At 36.5% G+C, this 22616-nt stretch overlaps 1 protein-coding gene and 1 non-coding gene across 2 annotated transcripts in view; one reads left to right on the top strand and one right to left on the bottom strand.

The window, feature by feature from the left end:
* Positions 1–2566: 2566 nt before the first annotated feature.
* On the bottom strand, positions 2567–2638 carry TRNAH-GUG (transfer RNA histidin (anticodon GUG)). The gene has a single exon. It is a non-coding gene; the product is annotated as a tRNA-His (tRNA).
* A 228-nt stretch (positions 2639–2866) lies between these two features.
* Positions 2867–22616, top strand: part of LOC150100366 (cytochrome P450 20A1-like) — a 185839-nt gene continuing 166089 nt past the window's right edge. The window contains exons 1-2 of the mRNA XM_090402738.1: positions 2867–2966; positions 16146–16195. Coding sequence (XP_090258864.1) covers positions 2895–2966; positions 16146–16195 — 122 coding nt within the window. The 5' untranslated portion in view covers positions 2867–2894. The remainder of the gene's footprint in view (positions 2967–16145; positions 16196–22616) is intronic.

Below are 22616 nucleotides of genomic sequence, written 5' to 3'. Positions count from 1 at the left end.
AAGAAACTTAGTTTTTTTGAATGTAAGATAAAAAAAAACACTAAATACATAGGACTGTATTAAGAACTTGTAAACAATAGGGAAAATATTGGATAGCTTAAAAGGATAAATGTTGCAAAACATGAGAAATGATGAATATAGTCACAGAACCTATTAAAAATTAACAAAATGTTCTTGTACGTCTAGTGTGTGTGTGGGGGGGAGTAAATATAAAAAAGAAACTCTCTTCATCATACTATTCTTCGATCTCCCTACCATCTTTGGTAATTGAGTAGCAAGCTTTCACTCTTGTCGTTCTCTACAAATTATGGTAGAGGGCTCCCTCTCTTCGAGCTGCTCGCCAATGGTGGAGTGCGTTAAGGCTCTGTACTATCATCTCACTTTTTTCTTCTGCACATAAATGATCCACTCACAAGAACCACTAATCCTATCCAAGCTTTACAGACAACAATACTCTCCACTCATCCTACTCATTTGACAAACCATGCAGTACTCTGACATCCAAGACAAGATCTTCTAAAACTAGCACCTTAAACATTGATCTAAATACTATTTTCCAATGGAATAAGGTCAACTTTGTTATGTTCGATTTCACCAAAACACAGTTTTGTCTGTTCTCAGGCAAAAGAGATGCCAGCACATCTACCCCATATCCCTCAGTAATACACAATTCGCCAGACAAAATCGGATCTCTCCACTTGGACAAACATTTACTTCTAGTCTTTCCCATCACATCAATATCCTCCTCAGCATCAAGAAACTTGGCATTCCTTTTCGTTTACGAGCATATTTTACACCCAACCAACTCTTTACTAAGTACAAATCCCAAATCCGTCCATATTTAGAATGCTGCTGACATATTTTGGATAGTACAAGTAAAATCTCCCTTGAAATTCTTGACACGATCCAAGGGAATGCGATTAGACTCATAGATAATCTCTCTCTCTCTCTCTCTCTCTCTCTCTCTCTTCTCTTTCTCTCTCACTCACTCTCACAGGCTCAGGCTCGCTTTTAACCTCTACCTCACAGGTGCAGTCTTTCGGCACTGTGTCTGTTCTACAGGTACTTCCATGGTCAATTCTCCAGTGAATTGCCAACATCATTCCCTCACTTTCCATTGCATTAGTTAATACAAGAGTTGCAGATGCCCACACCTATTTTCTGTGCACCTGTAAACACACCAAACTTGGTTCTACCATTCTTGTTTTGTTCCTTTTGAAACCTTCTTCAAGAAGTATTCTCAATTTGCATGTAACCTTCAACTCTTCACAAGAAAAAAAAAAAAAAACTCAGCAGTTAACGTTTTTCGCATTCCCCTTGGGATCAGTATTAAAAAAAATGATGGCGTTTAATATAATTTTTAGTTTCGCCCAACTATATCCGATTGGCTAAGGATGGAGTTGACCATCCTGTAGTCTGTGAAACGTAGAACTACACTGGTCTCGCCTACTTCATTTGGAAAATAAAAGGAATTAGCAAAGTTATTTATGTTTGGATTAATTACAGTTGATTTTTTTGAGTTTACTGAACGAAACACCCAAGTTTCATGGGAGGAAAAACCCGCTTTCTAGTGCCAGAGATCGATTAACTCTGAAACAGGTCGAAAAAAGGCTTAGAAAAATGTTCCTCTAGTCCAGTGTTTCTCAAAGTGTAGTACGCGAACCCTCGGGGGTACGTGAAAGGTCTCCAGGGGGGTATGTGGCAATTTTCGACTATGCATCATTAACGTATGGAATCATTATATTTCTCAACAAATAGTGCAATTAGAGACAACTGGGATAAAAACTGCATTTAACTAATGAATCACATCTCCCCTTCAACAGAAACCATGTGTTGCTGGTACAACATATGGTTTTGCTTGACACCACCCCGTCGTGAACGTGTTAAAACTAAGAAATATATGGTAATAATATATGGTAATAACTAAGAAATATGTGGTACTTGGTAATAATGAAAATTTAAGGAGTACGCGAATATATGAGGTTTGAGAAACTCTGCTCTAGTCGGCAACTAGAGGTTCCACCTCTTTCTTTTTGCGGTGAAGTGCAAACGCCACTTTCACTGAGCTACATAGGCGCTAGAATTATTATTTATTTATTTATTTATTTTTGATATAGTGCATTGTTCTCTATAATCGGTTTCAGAAATCAACATCTGATGTTGTAATGTAATTCTATTTAAAGGTTTGTCGATTGGTAGAGCCTCTGCTACTAATGGCTCACGCAAAAAGTTAAGCAAGCTTGAGCGCGGTTAGTAGTTGGAAGGGAATCAATCGTTCGATGCTGTTGGCACACTCTCCCTCGATGAGTCTTTGGACTCCCTGGAGGTGTCACATAATAATGATAATAATATGAAGATATCTTATGCTGGTCGGTCGAGGAATTGAAAAGTTCTCAAAAATTGTGATAATTTCATGTTATTTTCATATAAGCGAATAAGATATTAGAATTGTCGATTAATACAATCAAAATGGAATAAAAAAAATTTAAAGAAAAATAAACGGAAGAAGCCTAAGCAATCAGTTTTAAAGTGTACTAAAAAAAAAAAAAATTGAATTTTATTAAACTGCCGTGACCAGGATTCGAACCTGGGTTATTGCGGCCACAACGCAATGTCCTAACCACTAGACGATCACGGCTGTCAGATTCTTGAACGCTATGCTTATAGTCCTGGGTAACAGTCTTAATCTTACTTAAAGTTTCTTATTCTTGTATGTATTGTATTTATTATTTATTTTATTTTAAGATGTGTTTCTTTGAAATCATTTTCTGGGCCATATAAAAAAAATTTAGTGGAGGTTTACAAAACTGCCCTCTCTTAGCCTATACTTCAGGTGGTGAAATTAAATATTACATTATTTTATTTATTTATTTTATTCCTATGACAGTTACGAGATGTTGGATTTTGCAATTTTTGCTGTGACTTTTGTTGCATTTATGTTATTTCTTGTATTTTATTTATACCCAGTAAGTATTCCTGATGTGAAATTGAAATTAGTATTGAGGAAATGCGTTTTCACTCTCCGAGCACGCTGCTGTGCTCAACAAATTCTACAAATCTAAAAGGTTTTATTCGTTGTCAGTGTTTGTCATCAACATTTGGGTTAACGTGACGATCTGTGTTGAGGCACACGAGTCAGTTACTTCACCTTTTTATTCACAACCTGTATGCACGTTGTATATTACAGAATATAAGAGAAATGCTTATTTACAACAGTTTTAATTAGAATAATCATTAGTTTAGAAGTCTGCATTTCTACTGAGGGATTCAATTACGTATCCGTATTTAATTTTATGAATTACCTCTACAAAATTACCTTAAGGTAATTATATACACACATTGGACGATGTACTGTATATACATCATTAGAATGATACTATCGTCATCATCACACACATATATGTGCGTGTGTGTGTGTGTATATACTGTATATATATATATATATTTTTTTTTTTATGCAACAGGTTTACTCGGATATATAAAATAATTAATGAAAATTAAAGACTAGCATCTAGAACCCGATCGATATCAAAGAAAAATACTATTTATAATTTGAGTGCACACACACTGCTTGGAAAGATGTCAGGGGGACACTATATTTGAGGAACAAACAGCCATGGCGCCCACCTTAATAAGTTGTAGGATCTTTTGCTGCAATGACTGCAGCAGTCTTACAGGGAATATTTTCCACAAGCTAGTGATAAATATGAATTTTGGACCATTCTTCCTGTAGGCATTACATGCCTACAGGAAGAATGGTCTACAGGAAGACCTGGATTGCTGTGGGAGTGATGTCCTTTGACATTACCTGATGCTTCAGTTCATCTCACAAATGTCCAGTAGGGTTGAGATGAGGGCTCTGTGTAGGCCAGTGAAGTGTGGTGAAGTTCATGTCCACAAACCATGCAGTTACAGCAGGAGCAGTGTTGTGACATGGCGCATTGTCTTGCCGAAAGAGGTAATGCACCAACATTCTTTGCTCAACTGAAGACAATGCCGCATGTTGGCTCAGGTAATGTGAGGCTTGTATATTGTAGTCCCACTACAGAAACCCATGTTGTCAGCCTTGGTTTTTGTGCAGATTTGTGTTCCAGTTGATGTCTGGAACTCCACATTTAATGTGTTGGCCAATAAATGGTAGTTTTTTCATATTATCCTTCTTAGCACCCTATGCTCATGTTTGGTGGGTGTGGTGGACTGTCCACTGTAGGTGCCACTTGCAGTTGGCTCCCTGTGCTTCCATCTCAGTATGGTATCACTAAATGTTGACCTGAAATGCTCCAATTTGTCAACAATTTGCTGAAGAGATAGGCCTGCAAAATCGCATCCTATCACAATGCTTCTTTCAAACCCTGCACCCCCTTCTCATAGTCATTTCACTTTAACACACAGTGACTTGGGAGCATTATATTCATCCAGTTTATACTGGCTACAAACCAGTAACGTGTTCATGGCACAATGCACCTTGCCTATGGTGGGTGTCTGTTGACTTCTTTTCAAGCAGTGTATTGCACTCATACATGCACACAGATGATATCACTCCAACATGGTGTACACAGTGTAGAAACGGTATTACCTATCTGAAAACAACACACAAAAAAAAAGATATACCCCCCCCCCCCATACATATAATGTATATATGTACACAAACACATTTGATGAGGATCATTCTGACACAGTGTGCACACTATGTTGAAATGGATTACTCATCTGTAAACAAAAAAATATTTACGTGTGTGTGTGTGTGTTTATTTATTTATTTATTTTTTTTTGTATACAAACACATATCTGATGATATTGTTCTGGTGTTGTGTGCGTACTAAGTAGAAATGATATTAATCATCTGTGACCAAAAATGAATCACAGGAAGCACATTTTTACATTGTATATTTATTAGCAAAGGATGAACAAGACTGGAATAATGAAAATTATTATTTATAAGTTTTAAAAGAGGTATGCCGTGAGTAGACATATCGATACAAAATTACTAACGGAAAAAACTCACGTACAAAGATTATTTAATAGTATAATTTTTGCCTGTGTGCAGGCATCTTCAGTACATATTAAGCTCAAATTAAACAATAACTGACAATTCCAAAAAGCGCCACCAAAGTAGCTGGTGTAAGATAACTAAAAAGGTCAATAAATTTCCTAAAAAAAAAAAAAAAAAAAATTAATACAATAAAAAGTTAGCAAGGATTAGCTGATTTGTAAAGTACTATCTCCCATAAAGGGGACAGACGTAAGCTGTTGGATCTGTTTAAGTTAGCAGAATGAAGCAGAGTTTCAGATGTTTCTTTATAAAGGTGTTCCATGAGGAACCGACTTTTGTGAAGAACTCTTGTCTTTCTCCAATGAACTCTATATCTAGTGAAGATGGCATGTTCTGCAAGTCCAGACTTTTCAGATTTAAAGTATTCAATATAAGATTGGTGTTCTTCTAGCCGAATAGAGGCAGATCTTCCCGATTGTCCGAAATAAGATAATCCACAAGAGCACGGAATCTGGTAGACACTTGGATGATTAAGATGTGGAAGCTTGTTCTTAGGAGAAGTGAGAAAGGTGGAGATTTTTCTAAACAGTCGAAAGGCAACAAAAATATTCAGTGGTTTTAAAACTTTTGCTGTACATTCACTGATGCCTTGTACATAGGGATAGGAATGTGCGTTATTTCTTCTGTTTGAAGAGGAACACATTAAAACTACTCAAAGTTCTTTTAATGAAGCAAGCATTATTATTATTATTATTGTTATTATTCAGGCTTCCATGGAGTCAAAAGACTCATCGTGGGAGGTCCTTCCTAAGAACACAAAGTCTGTCAAGATTCATTGAGGGGAGGTTCCCCTTAAGAAACACAAAGTCTATCATACCACTCCTTAAACTCATTGACCATTCTTGCTCTCACCACTCCATCAGGCAGTGCATTCCACAGTTCAACCACCCACCACACAAAGAAACCACTCCTCACCCTCTTGCTCACAGTTTCCTTTCGTAACTTCCAGGGATGACCTCTTGTCATCACTCCTTCCTGCTGTTCAACCAAGCGAAAGAACTCCCCAGTGTCAACCCTGTAACCACCTCTCAACAGTTTAAAAGTTTTAATCATATCACCTCTCCTCCTTCTATCCACCAAACTCTGCAGTCCACATTCCCTCAGCCGATCCTCATAACTGTCCTTGTACATCCTGAAACCATCTTTGTCATCCGTCTTTGTATCCTTTCCACAGTTAATTTATCCCCTTCAAATCCTGGGGACCAAATCTGAGAACAATAGTCTAAGTGTGGTCTGATCAGAGACTTATACAACGGAATGATAACCCTTTTATCTCTGCAGGTCAGTGTCCTTCTCATAATTGCAGCACTCCTCTGTGTTACCTTCACCACCTTTGCAATATGTCCCCTAAATTTCAGGTTTCTATCAATCATCAACCCCAGATCTCTTGTCTCCCCTACTTCCTCCAGTATAACTCCTCCCATAGAGAATGCAGCATTCCATTGATGTTTCCCAAACCTCAAGACCTTACATTTTGCTGCATTAAACTGACACCCCCCCCCCATTCATTTGTCCATCTATCTAGCTTATTCAGATCCTCTTGCAGGGCTACCACATCTGCACTATTACTAATAATCCTTCCCAGCTTTGCATCATCCGCAAACAACTGAATATCCCCTTGCAATCCACTGGCAATGTCATTGATATAAAGGTTAAACAATATAGATCCTAGTACTGAGCCCTGTGGGACCCCACTTGTAACCCTCTGCTTCCTTGAAGCTGCTCCACCATACACAACTATGTGATACCTATCAGACAGCCAATCCTGAATCCAGTGGACCAATCTGATATCCAGACTCATGTGCTGCAACTTAAATATCAGCTTATCATGTGGCACCCTGTCAAATGTCTTCGCTAAGTCTAAGAAAATTGCAGTATATGCCTTTCCCTCATCTAATGTTCTTGTAACTTTATTATAAAAGGCTAGCATGTTGCTAAAACAAGAGCACTCTTTCACAAATCCATGTTGACTCTCACAGATAACATTACCCTCATCTTCCCAATGCTATATACGGACCCTCACTCTTTCTCCAAGATCTTAACAATTACTGATGACACACAGACTGGCCTATAATTAGACACTTCCAGTCTGTTCCCACCCTTATGCAATGGCACTATCTTACCTTCCTTCCATTCCCTGGGCACCTTTCCCGCAGCCAGACTTTCATTGAAAAGACAGGTTAAAGGCACTTTCAGTTCCCTAGCACATTCTCTCAAAACTCGTGGTGAAATGCCATCCAGTCACTCAGCTTTACTGACATCCAGAGTAATCAGTATCTGAAACACACTCTCCTCCTGTACCTCTAAACCTCGAACCAGCACTATCCCTCTAGCATTAAAACTGACTCCTCTAGGATGAAATACGCCAATAAAGTGTTCATTGAACAATTCCCCAATGTCCTCTGCATCAGTCACTCTATTCTCATTTTTATCCCACAATATCATTCTTCCACAGTCATTTCTCCTCCTACTGGCCACATAGCTAAAAAATTCCCTAGGATTTTCTTTGGATCTTAGGGCCAATCTCTTCTCATATTCTAGTTTCGCTTTCCTTACCACACTAGTCACTCTTCTGGCCTGTGTCTTATATTCTTCATGCATCTTCTCTTCACCTGTCTCCTTATATCTCTTCCATAGACTCTTTTTTGCATGCAATTCCTGTTTAATATTGTTTGTTATCCACTTTACTCCAAATTGTGTCCTCTTCTTCACTCTTGGTATACAACTTACCATTGCTGCTAACAAATATTCTTTCACAATTTCCCACGCACTAATGATATCCTGGCCTTCCAATTCCTCCCTCCATGAAACTTCCCGAAGTTGACATCTAAGACTATTATAATCACCTACTTTATAATTCCACATAAGTTCCCATCTCTTTGATACTCCTGCATGTCTATTCATTTTCCAAGTCAAAACCATATGGTCACTCTCTCCAACTGGTGGGAGAGATGTCATCTCAGTTATTATCAACTCTTCTGATGCTATAACCAAATCCAAAACTCTTGAACCTCTTGTTCCCTCTGTTACATGTTGCCTAAGAGTACATGCCTGGAGGAACAATAATGAGTGTGGCCATGGCAATTAAGCATATTGAATGTGTGAATGAAACGACAGTGATAGTAGGCATAAATGACTTGCGAGGTAGCATGAATCACGTGGCAAGAGATCTGAGGTTAACATTAGAGGTGTGCAGTAGAACAGCTTGAGAGGGATGATAATGTATTGCATAGATATGATAATACAGAGTTCAGAAGAGCATCAATAATGAATGACATAACAGCAAGAATGTGTCAAAAAGTGAGGATTGGATTATGTGGATGCCTGGAGTGCATTTGATGACAGAAGAGAATTGTATACAAGAGATGAGTTACATGTGAACATAGAAAGATGCAGTCTAAAGAGATTTTATCAGGGCTGGGGAACTAGAGCTGCCAAGGAGGATGGTAGCATGGGGGACCTCTTGTGGGGATAGTCATTTAGGAGATGAGAAAATATATGGTATATTGCAGAGTCAAGTGAAGTCTGGGGGGGAGGATGTTTGTTTGTTATTGATTTTTATGGCACAATGACATCAAAGATCATACTGCACTAGGACACAAGTTACAGCAGTGCATATGGTGGACCGTTAGTAGGACAATCCCAGACATCCATGCCCATGGTATGGATGTCTGTGATTGTGAGTAGAGCATTTGGAAATGGCTGATAGTGTTGAGAGTGTGAGGTGGAAGTGAGCAGAATGGAATATTTAGTGGGATCTGTGCTGTCACTGATTGTTTCATTTAGCAATTTTTTGAAGTAATTACTCCATACATCAAGGATATCTTTTTCTCCAGTTTTCATGCCACTTTTAGGCCAGGGAACACAGGAGGAGAAGAGCAGAGATGTTTAGGCAGTTAAGTTTGACAAGTGCAAAACGAGTAATCATTATTGGCGATTTTAACTACAGCAGTATAAACAGTGTTCATAAAGAAAAAAAATGGAAAGTCAGAAAGAAAAAGAAATGGAGAACTTGATCTGCCTGACTCGAGTTTCTGCTTCAACAGAAACTGTTGAAGCAGATGATGATAATGAAGTCAACCTCTCCATCTTTCCCACAATCCTTTCATCTTTCTACAATAATTTTATTATTAATCCACATATCTAGGATATCTCAGGGAAAAAAAAATATCTAGAGTTGGAAATATAATTGCTTCTCTGCTTCAAATCATCAAATTAGCTGCCCTTCTATGCTCCCCAAAATACCAGGAATGCTTCCTCCCCTCTCAGTTTCCATAATATAAAGTTACATAGCTGCAAGTTATCTTATTATGGGCCAACTGGAAGATCCATCAGTGTCCATTTAGAAGAATATAAGGCTGCATCTGTCACCACCATTATGATTTCCAAATCTAGCAAATTATGTCATAGATTGTACTCTTATATATACACATACATGTGAGAAACTAATTCTTAGACTTACTGCTCAAAGCCAATCATATTAGCATCCATTAGAGGGTGTCCTTCATAAGACTTCAGGCTTTAAGTTTTATCATTTCCATTTTATTTTGTGTCTGTCTACATGCATGATAATTTATTATTATTATATTCTCTGATGTCTCTTACAGAGATAAAATATTAGAGTTTTGAAACCATATAATGTAAGATTCACCACTTTAGCCCAGATATGTTCTATTTTGAAAAATATGTACTGTGATATTTTGGAATTATTATTATTATTATTATTATAAAAAGCATCCGAAAACATTGGTTATTGTTACAGGCTTATCTGAGCCTGTAACAATAACCAATATTACACTGATATTATTGATATATTGATACTAACAGAAGTATCCATAACTAATGACGAAGCGACTGCTTTCCAAATTCCAGGCTTCCAACAACATAGATCATGCTGCCAAACAAAAAGAGGGGGTGGAATATTAATATTTATCAAACAAAAATTAATAGCAAAAGAAACGGCCTATCAGTTTGAGCATGATGAAATCCTTTGCCTCGAAATCACTAATACCACCAATAGACAGCACCCCATAATACTAAATGCTATTTACAGGCCACCAAACCTAAACATGAAAAAATTCTTGCACGAACTCAATTTCTGGCTTTCACGCCAAGAAATATGCTCAACCGAATACCTAATGATAATTGGCGATATAAACATAAATATTGCAAACGAAAACCAGAACAACACTGTACAATACCTAGACACACTATCCATGTATAATCTAATACCAACAATAACATCATGTACTAGAGAAGAAATATTCGGAAATACTATCACTGCCTCCTGTCTAGATCATATAAATGTCCGAGCACCACCAAACAGTTACTCTGCATCAGTTATGAAGTGAAAAGTAGCAGACCATTACTTCACCGCTCTAAACCTGCACACTAAGACAATATTAATGCAATGTCCCACAGAAGAAAAGCGACAAAAAAAAAATAATAGAAGAAGAAATAGTCAACCACGAAATAAAAAAAAACAGACTGGGAACACCTGGCATCAGATTCAGCAGATATCTTATACAGCAACATTAAACTCACACTGGAGGAAATATATAAGAAAGCTACAAAGAAAGTCAGAATTCGTTCAAAAACAACACAAAATCCTTGGATAACACAAAACTTAATCCTAGAAATACACAGAAAGAATTAAAGCGATATCCAAATAACACAACTTTAAAAACTGAATATAAGATAACAAGGAATCGTCTTACAACACAAATCAGAAATGCAAAAAGAAGCTACTACAGAGACAAAATAACCTCTGCACAAAACAACATGAAACAAACCTAGCAGCTGATCGATGAGATGCTAGATTGTGTTCCCAACACCACTGCCTCCGAAACCATAAAACACAGCTTCATGAAAGACACAAAAACTATCCAACAACTAGCAAATGACTTTAACCAATACTTTGCAGACTCCATCCAAGAACTGCACAGAAATATTCCCCCAATCACAAAACGTGACCCTCCACTTGGACCACAATCAAAACAGACATTATGGTTCCCAACCATAAAAGAAGCAGAACTTCTCTCTGCAATATATCAAATCAAACCAAATAAAGACCCAGGAATTGATGGTATAAGACCTAAAGATATAAAGCAACATGTAACTAGTTTAAGTCCTATCCTACTAAAATTAATAAATAAAATATTTAAAACAGGACAAATACCAAGTATGCTAAAGACCGCCATAATCACACCCATATAGAAGCATGGAAAAAGAAATTTAATCAGCAATTACAGATCCATAGCAACATTACCAATTATCAATCAAATTATGGAGCAGATCATACTGAAGAAACTCACAGCATACACAGAGACCTTTCATATTATCCCCAAAACACAATATGGTTTTCAGAAAAATAAGGGAACAACATCTCTCTTGGAAGACTTCGCAGACGTAATTAATACCGCCTTAGACAAAAACAAAATTGCCATGGTAGTCTTTATTGATCTAACTAAAGCATTCGATACACTTACACATCAGACCTTCTTAGAAAAGCTGAGGCATGTTGGAATAGACAGGCCTCTTCACAGGTGGTTTACAAACTACCTTCAAAATGGAAAGCATATCACATGTATTGGATCAAACCGAAGCAGAGAGCTACCAGTAACCTGTGGAGTACCACAGGGAGCTGTACTCTCCCCAACTCTATTCAACATTTACACGCACCATATTAATTAGCTACCACTCAAAGGTAAGATATTCCAATATGCAGATGATACAGCAATAACGTAAACATAGCCCAAACAAATATGCAACATTACATAAATCTGATCATAGACTGGCTCACAAAAAACTCCATACACCTAAACTCAGAAAAGACAAAATTGGTGATATTCAGAAATCCACTGACGCGACCAGTTGATAACAAATATATAACCATCCAATAACCACATTCCAACATAAAAAACACACAGAACAGCAAAACCACTACAATCACTCAGGTTGAAACAATACGATACCTTGGAATTTACTTCGATGCAGATATGAACTGGAATAGCCACATAAACCATCTACACAACAAACTCCGAAAAATAAGTGGCAAACTCTGCAGGTTAAAAGACATAGTTCCCATATGCCTAAAAACACTAATATACAAAGCACTATGCCAAAATATGTTAAGATACGCTATAACAACATATGCTTTCTGTGCACCCTACAAATGAAATAGATTAATGCCGCTACAGTACAAAATGATAAAACTGATCTTCAGGGAACAAAGAGAAAATAACGACTTTATATATACTGCAATGTCAGAACACAAAATACTGACAGCAAAACATTTATGTCACTATGCAGCTTTGCTAAAACATTATTTTGATGCCAACTATAGGACAATCAGAAATACATACTGTATAACAAGACCTCAGAGAACTAATTATATCACATATAAATACAATAATCACTATGGAAAGGCCACGCGAAACTTCTACATCCCAGACGTGATAAACAAATTGCCCTTTTGAATACAGAAACCTTACAAACTACAATAGCCTGAAAAGAGCCCTAAGGACATACTATGAACAAGAAACACGCATCCAAAATACCATACAAACTTAATGAAACACAATATATTCGTTCAAGCTTCCAGTTCAGCGACGCATCAATACATTCCAAGTTATTGTGTGCGCGCGTGCATGCATGTGCCCGAATTTCTCAATCATAGATTTCGTAGCTTCCCAACACAAAAAAAAAAAAAAAAAAAAAAAAAAAAAAACAATAAATAATAACCAATTGGTGTCATCCTCAGATAAGCTTACATATAAGCTTCGAGAATGAAAGCAGAGAAATTAGTTCTCATCCAAGATGTATCATATGTAACCAAATGCATGTAATGTATGTATCACATGTAAACCAATGTATGTAATGTAAGTATCATATGTAAACAAATGTAAGTAATGTATCATATGTAATCAAATGTATGTAATGTATGTAATAACTAACAAAAGTATGCAATATAGAGTGATTATATCCATTGGTATTGTATATATAGAGTGTAAAATTGCAAAGAAACATCTGTAATAATCATCATTATGAATATTATAATAATATACATTGTAAACAGTTATTGTCATTATTATTATATATGCACGAGAAAGTATTATTACCCCAAGACCTCATGGAGTCAAAGACTCATCTGGGTGGTCCTTTTATCACACACACACACACACACACACACACATATCTCATCATACCGTGTCTTAAACAGACTCCACACTCTCAGGCAAGGCATTCTAATCATTCACAACTCAGCACGAAAAAAACCTGCCTCTCACTCCCCTACTCACACCCTCTTTATACAGTTTCCAGGGATGACCTCTGGTTCTCCTCTGATCTCCCACTATTCTCTGTAGAACTTCTTCACCATTGATCTTATAAGAACCCCTTACCAACTTGTAGGTCTCTATCATATCTCCCCTCTTCCTCCTCTCCATCAGACTCTACAATTTACATCTTCTCAATCTTTCCTCATACTCAATATTCCAGAGGTCAGAAACTACCTTAGTCAGTCGCCTTTGGACCCTTTCCAACATCTCTTCATCCTTCTGAAAACCTGGTGACCAAATCTGGGCACAATAGTCCATGTGTGGCCTAATCAAAGCCTTATACAACGGAACAAGAATCTCCCTACTTCTACATGTCAGTGTCCTCTGCATCATTCTCTTTTTATTGTCTTCACAATTTTGGTGATGTGTCCCCTAAATTTTAGATCCTTATCCACTATCATCCCCAGATCTCTTATTTCCTCTACCTCCAATAATATATTCTCACCAAGCATAAATTCTGCATCCCATCTTTGTTTTCCAAATTTTAAAACCTTACATTTTGCAACATTGAACTCACATCCCCATTTCCATGCCTAATCACTGAATTTATTCAAGTCTTCTTGCAAGGCCACAACATCTTCACTACTCTTTATGGTTCGTCTGAATTTTGCATCATATACCAACAACTGAATATCTCCATCAAAATCTTCGCCAATATCATTAATATACAAATTAAATAGTAATGGCCCTAAAACTGACCCCATTATTATTATTATTACCCCAAGAATTTTGTAGTAGTTAGGAATGGATTAGTGGCTTGGATGGCACAGGATTTATATGTTAGTTATATCAGGAATGATTTGAAGGAGATGTTCAGGTATATGCTGATTCAATGATATTTAGTGTAGAAAGTTGAGAAGTAAGCTATAAAGAATGAGACTAAATTAATATTTCAGAACAATTTGAAGGACTGACACTAATAAGTAAATGATTGTTCATTGTTGGCAGGTATAAGGTCTTACGCTTTAGACTTAAGGCACAAATACTGTGCTCTATAAGCAGAGCATAAGCAAGAAATCACATTATGGTTTTATTGGATAAGACATTGAAATGAGTGGATGTATTTCAGAAGTAATAATGCAAACAATAGAGAATTGCTAGACTATGAGGTCTGACACAAAAAAAACAAGACTAACCCTATAGCTTCAGAACGGAGAGTAGGAGGGGAGAGACATTATAGAGCATGCTCTAACCTATCGCTGTGAGATAAGGCTCACAGTGGATGCATGTTTAGACGTTTTCTTACCCTTGGTCTGAAAATGTTAGAGTGCAAGAGTGAACAGTGAGTTAACATCAAGTTTCTTTTGAAACTGAAGAAATCTGCAACAGAAACTTTTCAATTATTGACTGAGGCTTATGGCTAAGACTGCATGTCTTGTGGCGCATTTTTAAATCTCACAAATGATTTTTGGAATGCAGAGAAAGCGTGAAAGATGATGATCGTCCATGCCGCCCACACACAGCAGTTACTGATGACAACATTAAAAAAGTGCGAGATGTGATTCAAAAAGACAGAAGGTTGGGTGTTCGAGCTATAGCTGAGAAAGTTCATTTGAACAAGGAAAGTGTTTGATGCATTTTAAAGGTAGAATTGAACATGAAAAAGGTTTGTGCAAAAATGGTTCCAAAAATGTTGCCAAATGAATAAAAAGAATGTCACAAGGTACTGTTTGGACTTTTTTCAGCACATTAAGTATGAACCAGATTTGTTGAATTGTAATTACGTATGATGAAACTTGGATATTTATGTATGATCTGGAAACCAAGCGACAATCATTTCAGTGGAAGTCATCAACATCTCCAAGACCAAAAAAAGCACACTTGAGTCATTCAAAATTCAAGGCAATGTTGATTGTTTTCTTCAATATCCAGGGTATTGTAATGACAGAGTGTGTTCCCAGTGGCAGATGGTAAATCAGCGGTATTACCTTGAAGTCTTGATGAAATTGCGCAAATGCGTGAGAAGGAAACAACCAGAATTGTGGAGAAATGGTTGGATTTTGCACCAAGATAACACTCCAGTTTACAACGTTTTCTCTGTGAAGCAATTTTTACCTAATCACAACATCATCCAGACCTGGCTCCCTGTGACTTCTATCTCTTTCCAAAGATCAAGTCTCTGGAATCCATTTTTTTGTCGATAAAAGATGTGAAAGCAAAAATGACGGAGATCCTCAACAGCCTTTCAGAAAATGTTCTGCAGAATTGCTTTCAACGTTGGCAGTATCGTATGCAGCTGTGTGTCAAATCAGAAGGAAACTATTTTTAAGGAGATCATAGTTGATTTTCTCAATTTGTTAAATAAAAAGAGATGGAGGCACAGTCTCATTTATCTGTGTTAGACCTTGTAAGAGGAATGCTGGTAAATAGGAACAGCAGAATGTGTAAGGATGGTCTAGAGATGAATATTGAAAATATTAGGAAACCAGAATGTTAACAAAGAAATGGCTTGAGCCGCATAAGTTGATAAGAGGAGATTAAGAGATGGATACAGAAGACAGTTTTCACAGAACAAAAGCCTATCCCTGAAAGTTTTGCTAGGAAATGGGGTGTAAATATTTGCATAGCGAGTTTGAATGTTCTGTAGATGAAGGTGATGAATGAATTGATGGTAGATTAATAGTAGATAAGAAATGGCAGGCATAGAAACAGAATTTAAATGCTTTTTAAAATTACAAGAATTATAAGTATTCTCATGCTTGTCTTTAAAAATATGTTGAAATGCTAAATTTTAAAAAAAATCTTGTTTATAGGGTTCAAGTCATCAGACAACAGTTCCTGGATTGGATCCTTCAGATCCTAAGTAAGTAAATGTCAAAATGCTTATATATTTGAGTCTTATTGTTGTCTTGTGTGGTGAGTAATTACATTTTCACTTTTGCTAATCAGCATATGTAAATTATGATTTTGAAAGACTGAGAATTAAAATTATTTCAAAATTTCAGATTTTATTATTAATCCTGTTCTCTATGAGGTCAAAGACTAATTAATGTTACTCTTATGATTTTATCATTACTCTTGAATCAGTTCATGCAAAATTTATTTCACTTCATGGAGATTTTTTGTTTGACTTACTGTCCAGAGAAATAATGTCAAACTTGCATGTTTGATATCTTTTATTATTCGAAAAGTTTTTTTTTTTTAATTTTCTTACTTAAATGCTTCTTTCTACAAATACAAGGCACGTTATATAATAATAATAATAATTATTACGTGAAACTCATTTTCATCAATGCAATCTACTTAACATGGTACCTTATCTCTAATAGCAGCAATGGCCATGTAACTAGTGACTATAAATGATTTGTTGCATTACAAATTGGACCATTTCCATTCTCTTGATTAAATATATTAATTTAATGAATATGACCTTTTTTTATAAGCATAAATTTGTGTCGTTGCAGCAGAATTGCACATGTTGTTCAGATGAGTCTTTATTTTTAGCAAATATTTGCAATATCAATAATCATTATCGGTGGTTCTTTATTTTAGACTGTGTAGTTAGTTGAGTGTCTATTTAATTGTTAATCTTATTGTGCAACATTGTTTAAAAAACATTCTGCATCACACCAGTGCATATGAGAAAGGCAGCTAAGACTTCAGTATTTGACGATCTCAGTATGAGGTATTTGTGTGCAAGATCAATGTACTCATTGTTGAGAGTGAATGGTTTGTGCTATGAAAGTTAGGGAGGGAGAGTGAGAGAGAGATGCAGATTGTGTTGGAAATGCTTTGTGAGGGAATGCAAGAAACGAGAGTCATGTCAAAAGTGGGAGAATGAAGTGACTAATGTTAACAATGAAAGGTAGGATAGTGAAAGTGTTGTAGGGATTGTAATGGAAGGAGTCAATGATTGTGTACAAAATCTGATTGAGAGTATAAAAGAAGTAGCTGAAAGTAATGTGAATGATGAAGTGATGGTTTGAAACAGCACACTTATACGGAGTCCTTCACAGGACAAAACATGACCTCAAGTGACTGGCAAAATGATTGATGTGGTACAGCAAAAGTGAGAATAAAAGAAAAAACAATAAGAAAAGCATAAATATGTGAGTAAGGAAAGGTTATTCTGTGGAGATTTGCTGATAACAGGTGTACTTAATGAGAAAGTAATGAAAACATTTTTCCCAGGTGCAAAGACTAAGTACATAAGTGAAGCTGTTGGTTTCCAGAAGGGAGAAATGAAAGAGTTGGTTGATTGTTTTGGCCATAAATAATTTGAAAGGTGAGAAATATGCAGCGATAGAGAATATGAAAGAGACAAAAATAAAAAGTGAGAAAGTAAAGGTTGTGAATCTGTTGCTTTCATATGATATGATATGACAGAATTGAGAAGAGCCACTGTTGTGTAAAACTCGATGTAGCTTGGAAATGCCAAAGCGCTTTACATCAATTTTTACAGAGGTCAAGTTTCAAGATTGTTACAAAAATAATCTTGTTTGTCTCTATATATGTTATGCTAAATATTAATGTAAATAACCCTATGGGAATTAACTGTATTTACTGATTTAACAAATTTCTAGAATGTCAAAAACAAAGACAATGCTTTGCCACTGGAACTTTGTATAATAGCTATGTATAAGAGCACAAGAAAGTTGTTTACGATTTAAGTGTATGAGAAAGTTGTTTGCGAGCTCTGCGCATAAACACCTTCAACAGTTAGTGTCAAAGAGATCGGCATGGTTCAGACAAGTTTCCGCTGCCCAACAAGATAGGATTAAAGGAGTTCGGGGTTGGTCTTAACAAAAGATCACAGAGATGTGCCAAATTCTTTGGGGGGTTACCCCCTTGGTGCAAGGTCCTGGAGAACGGAACTGAGCCGAACATCGGTGTGGGCAGAGAACCAGAGGCACAGTTATCAGAGTGGGCAGTCAGAGGCAGAAGTTCCAGAAGTAGAATCGAGAGGACCAGATGTTACGGCGAACCCATGCCAGAGCATATATGCTCTGCCGTGGGTTCGCCATGTATTTAGCATATATGTTATGCTAAATATTAATGTAAATAACCCTATGGGAATTAACTGTATTTATCCATATATTTAGCATATATGTTATGCTAAATATTAATGTAAATAACCCTATGGAAATTAACTGTATTTATCCATATATTTAGCATATATGTTATGCTAAATATTAATATAAATAACCCTATGGGAATTAACTGTATTTACTGATTTAACAAATTTCTAGAATGTCAAAAACAAAGGCAATGCTTTGCCATTGGAACTTTGTATAATAGCTATGTATAAGAGCAAAGAAAGTTGTTTACGATTTAAGTGTATGAGAAAGTTGTTTGCGAGCTCTGCGCATAAACACTTTCAACAGTTAGTGTCAAAGGGATCGGCAAGTTTCAGATAAGTTTCCACTGCCCAACAAGATAGGATTAAAGGTGTGCACAGAGGAGAAGAAAGAACGGGTTGGTCTTAACAAAAGATCAAGGAGACGTGCCAAATTCTTCTGGGGGGTTACACCCCTTGGTGCAAGGTCCTGGAGAATGGAACTGAGCCGAACATCGGTGTGGGCAGAGAACCAGAGGCACAGTTATCAGAGTGGGCAGTCAGAGGCAGAAGTTCCAGAAGTAGAATCGAAAGGACCAGATGTTACGGTGAACCCACGCCAGAGGAAAAGAATGGGAGTGACAAGAGAGAGCAGCTGATGTAAATACCCGAGCCAAGTGTGTGTCGGACGTCCTTTTGCTGCAAGCGTTTGAGTATCAGGAAAATTGCAGTCCAAAGCCCACCAATATCCCGATTAGATGCCCCAAAGCAAGACTCTCCAGACAGAAGCCTAAGGCCCGAGATGAAAGAAAAAGCATAGAGACTTTAGTGGAACTTTGGAAGAGTGTGCGACACAGCCTCTGTAAGTTTGTTCCATCTTTTGTTGTACATTACTTTTGTAATCTAGGATATATGTTATAGATGGACTGATAAGAATTAGTAATAAGAAGTATGTATAATAGAGTCCTCTGGTCTGTTATTAATTGGAATATAACTTGTGAGATAACTTGGCATAGCTAGATAACCTCTTTGTGAGTAATTTGTTTCAGTAATTTGACTTAATAAGCAGAGAAGTAATTATATTGTATTGTCATTTAGTATTGAAAAGGGAAAGTTTGTTTCTTTATGCTAAAAGTCTAAAGGATAGGTAGAGAGAGAGAGTAAACCCCCCCCCATCGTTTAATTAATGTACTTTGTTATTAATGTAAATAAATGTGTTTTAATTATATGTCAATAGAGTGCCGCCTGATCTTTTATTTTACAATGCACTGTTCCTAAAATAAACTCAGATCTGTGAGCTGTAAATAACTAAGGCATGAAAAGCGTAGTTTATGTAAACTTTATTGAGGGAATTTATGCTAGTAAGAGAGAGAGAGAGAGAGAGCTACCGGATATACTACTAAGTCTTATGCCGATATAGAAATACTGGTGGCGCAGTCTAACAAATAAATTTTTCCAGTGTTCTTAGGCATACGACTAGTAATTACGAAAGGTGGATAAACATAGTGCTCAGTAGAATAAGTAAGAAGGTTACGAAAGCAAAAGTGCACACTGATAAATAGAGTAAAGATATTACAATAATGCAACTAAGACCTCATGCATTACAAAGGTGCAAATAAACTTTTATTATTACAGTTGCTAATGAGTTAGTGAGCAGACTGTGCAGGAGGAATGGTGTGCTGTTTATAGATGTATAGAATAAATTTGTTGAACAAAAGGACTGCATTTGAATGTTTTGAAGTGATGTTTGGAAAAAGTGTTGTTTAGTGAGAGGTTGGAAGTGTGAATTCAGGAAAATTAGAGATATTAAGAAGTGGGAGATACAATCAAGCAAGTGTATAACCACCCCTGGGATGTGTAGAATTGATTGTGAACAGTTGGGTGCAGCTTCCCAGGTTTTGAACCTGAATGGGTTGGTAATGATTCATAACTTATTTGGTATGTTAATGGTATTAATACACCAAATTAACTAAATTATAAAAAAAAATGTTTATTAATGGGCTTATACAGTATTTCGCCATATTTCAAATCAGCATCTTCAGAGCACACAAAACAGCATGTTATAGTTTACACACAAGAATGAGTAAGTGAAACACTTCCAATTGTAATGAACAAAAGATCTCAAGGCCTAAATTTGACATCCTCTAAAGTTGTAAAAAAAAAAAAAAAAAAAAAGAAGTATTACAGCTATGTAAGAGTTGATCTTAAGGGGTAACTGATTTTTGTCAAATTAATGCAACCATACTTGTTCAGGTTAGGAGAATTCTTCATAGCCATGGCTGACTCTTAAAATAACCTTTTCTGATCTGTAGCAATTTCTAAATAGCACATATAATCCTGGATATTCAAAGCATGATCTGCCAGTCCTGACTTGCCATATACTAATGGTAGCGAAAGTATTTTTTATGTTCTCCAAAGTAGATGTTAACAGATCTTCCTGTCTACCCATAGTAGGCCAGGTCACTTGGAACTTCATACACTGCAGGATATGCTGTGGGATGGAGTTTATCCTTAGGAGAGTAGCTCAAGATTGTCTAATTTAGTGGTGTGAAGGTCATATTTTATTAGTATGTGGACTATCTTTTCTGATGTACCTCTGACATAAGGAATAGTGATGCGTTGTTCTTGTGTGTTAGAGGAGGGAGAAATAATGGGGCTATGGTATTTTATCTATTGTGTAGGAATTGTAGCCATTGGCCAAGAAAGTATGGCAAAGATATTTAAGCTCTGTGGAAAGAGCTGTATCATTAGAACAAACCACTCTGGCTCTATGTGTGTTTCTAGAATACCATGCACAGTATTCCCACTGTAAAATTTCATATGAATGTTGTTGTATCATGTTTATTTTTACAAGTTTTGCCTAGAAAAAAAATGTGTCCAAAGGATTTTCATAGTTTATAAAAATACTATTTTTTTTTGTATGTATATTATAACTATATTATAGAATTTTGCGTTATTCAAATTGATGTCTCATGAGTTGTGACATTGCATTGCAGCAGAACACTTCCAGTATGTTGGAATCTCTCGAATAAGATGACACTATTGCTTATGGCATACTTACAGAAACAATGAACAAATTGCTCACAAACATATCGTAGGCTTGGTCCATTTGCTCCATCAACTCCTTATGAATGAAAAGAATGCTCAACAATAAACATCCTTTCTTCTAATATCAACACCATTGCTATAGCTAAATGTAATGGCATAGACCCTACACATGAACATCATATCTCATAGGTTGTGTACTGAAGGGGGAGTCGAAGTTCAGTACTTTTTTTTTTTTTTCCCCACCATGATATGAAAGAGACATACGAACTGGTGAATGTATTTTAAAGGACTGAGGTGTATAAAAAAAAAAAAAAAAAAATCAGCTAACGCCTTTTTATTCCCGTATATAGGAAGTAGGCGAGGCCATTTAGTCCTATCTAACTTTTGGAGACTGAGTGGGCAGTTCAATCTCCTCTGGTAGCCAATCAGAGATAGCTGGCCCAAGGCTATCACGAATTAAGTGGCCGCAGTGAAGAGAGACGGCTCAACCAGTGCTGCCATCTCGTGGTCCCTATCTTTAACACTCGTATTTAATGTCTGAAATAATGTGGGTTCTACGGTCGATTTTCTTGGGTTTATGGGATGAAAAACCTCAGTTTCCGGGAGAAAAGACCCGCTTGCCTCTGCCAGAGATCGACTAACTCGGGAACTGGTAGAAAAAAGGCTTTGAAAAATTTCTTCTAGTCACCGATTAGATTCAAAACCAAGAAGTCTTCCTTCGTGCTCATCAAGCGCCGTGGTGTGCAAACGCTACATCCACTGAGCTACATAGGCTCTGAGGTGTATAGGTAGATAAATCATAGCAAGTTTTTTCACTTGGTTACAAAGAAATTATACTTGCCAAGACAATATATTCTTGTTTAATTCATTAACCATATTTAAGCAAACAAAGTTTGTGACTTCTTCATGACTAGGCTACTTGTATATAGAGACTGATGGCTTTACAGTAATAGACTGTATCCCATAATGCAAAGCACACTTCTTTTCACTACCCACACCAACTCTGACCTTTGTTAAGGTCTTATCAGTAGGAGCCAGACCTTGGAAGAAGGTTGAATTGATGCAGAAGTTATATATTTCCATATACAAGTAGTAAAAAGGTTTATTGCCTTATTATTAAAATACTCCAGATCAGATAGTTGTATAATATTTTTTCATGTGGTTACAAAGTAATTATACT

The sequence above is a fragment of the Typopeltis vanoorti genome, chromosome 13 (genome assembly GCF_054136105.1).
Source record: "Typopeltis vanoorti isolate ZY-2024b chromosome 13, IOZ_Tvanoo_1.0, whole genome shotgun sequence".
Classification (NCBI taxonomy): Eukaryota; Metazoa; Arthropoda; class Arachnida; order Uropygi; family Thelyphonidae; genus Typopeltis; species Typopeltis vanoorti.
The sequence above is the reverse complement of the archived record's forward strand: the minus strand, read 5'-3'. Positions and strand labels throughout refer to the sequence as shown.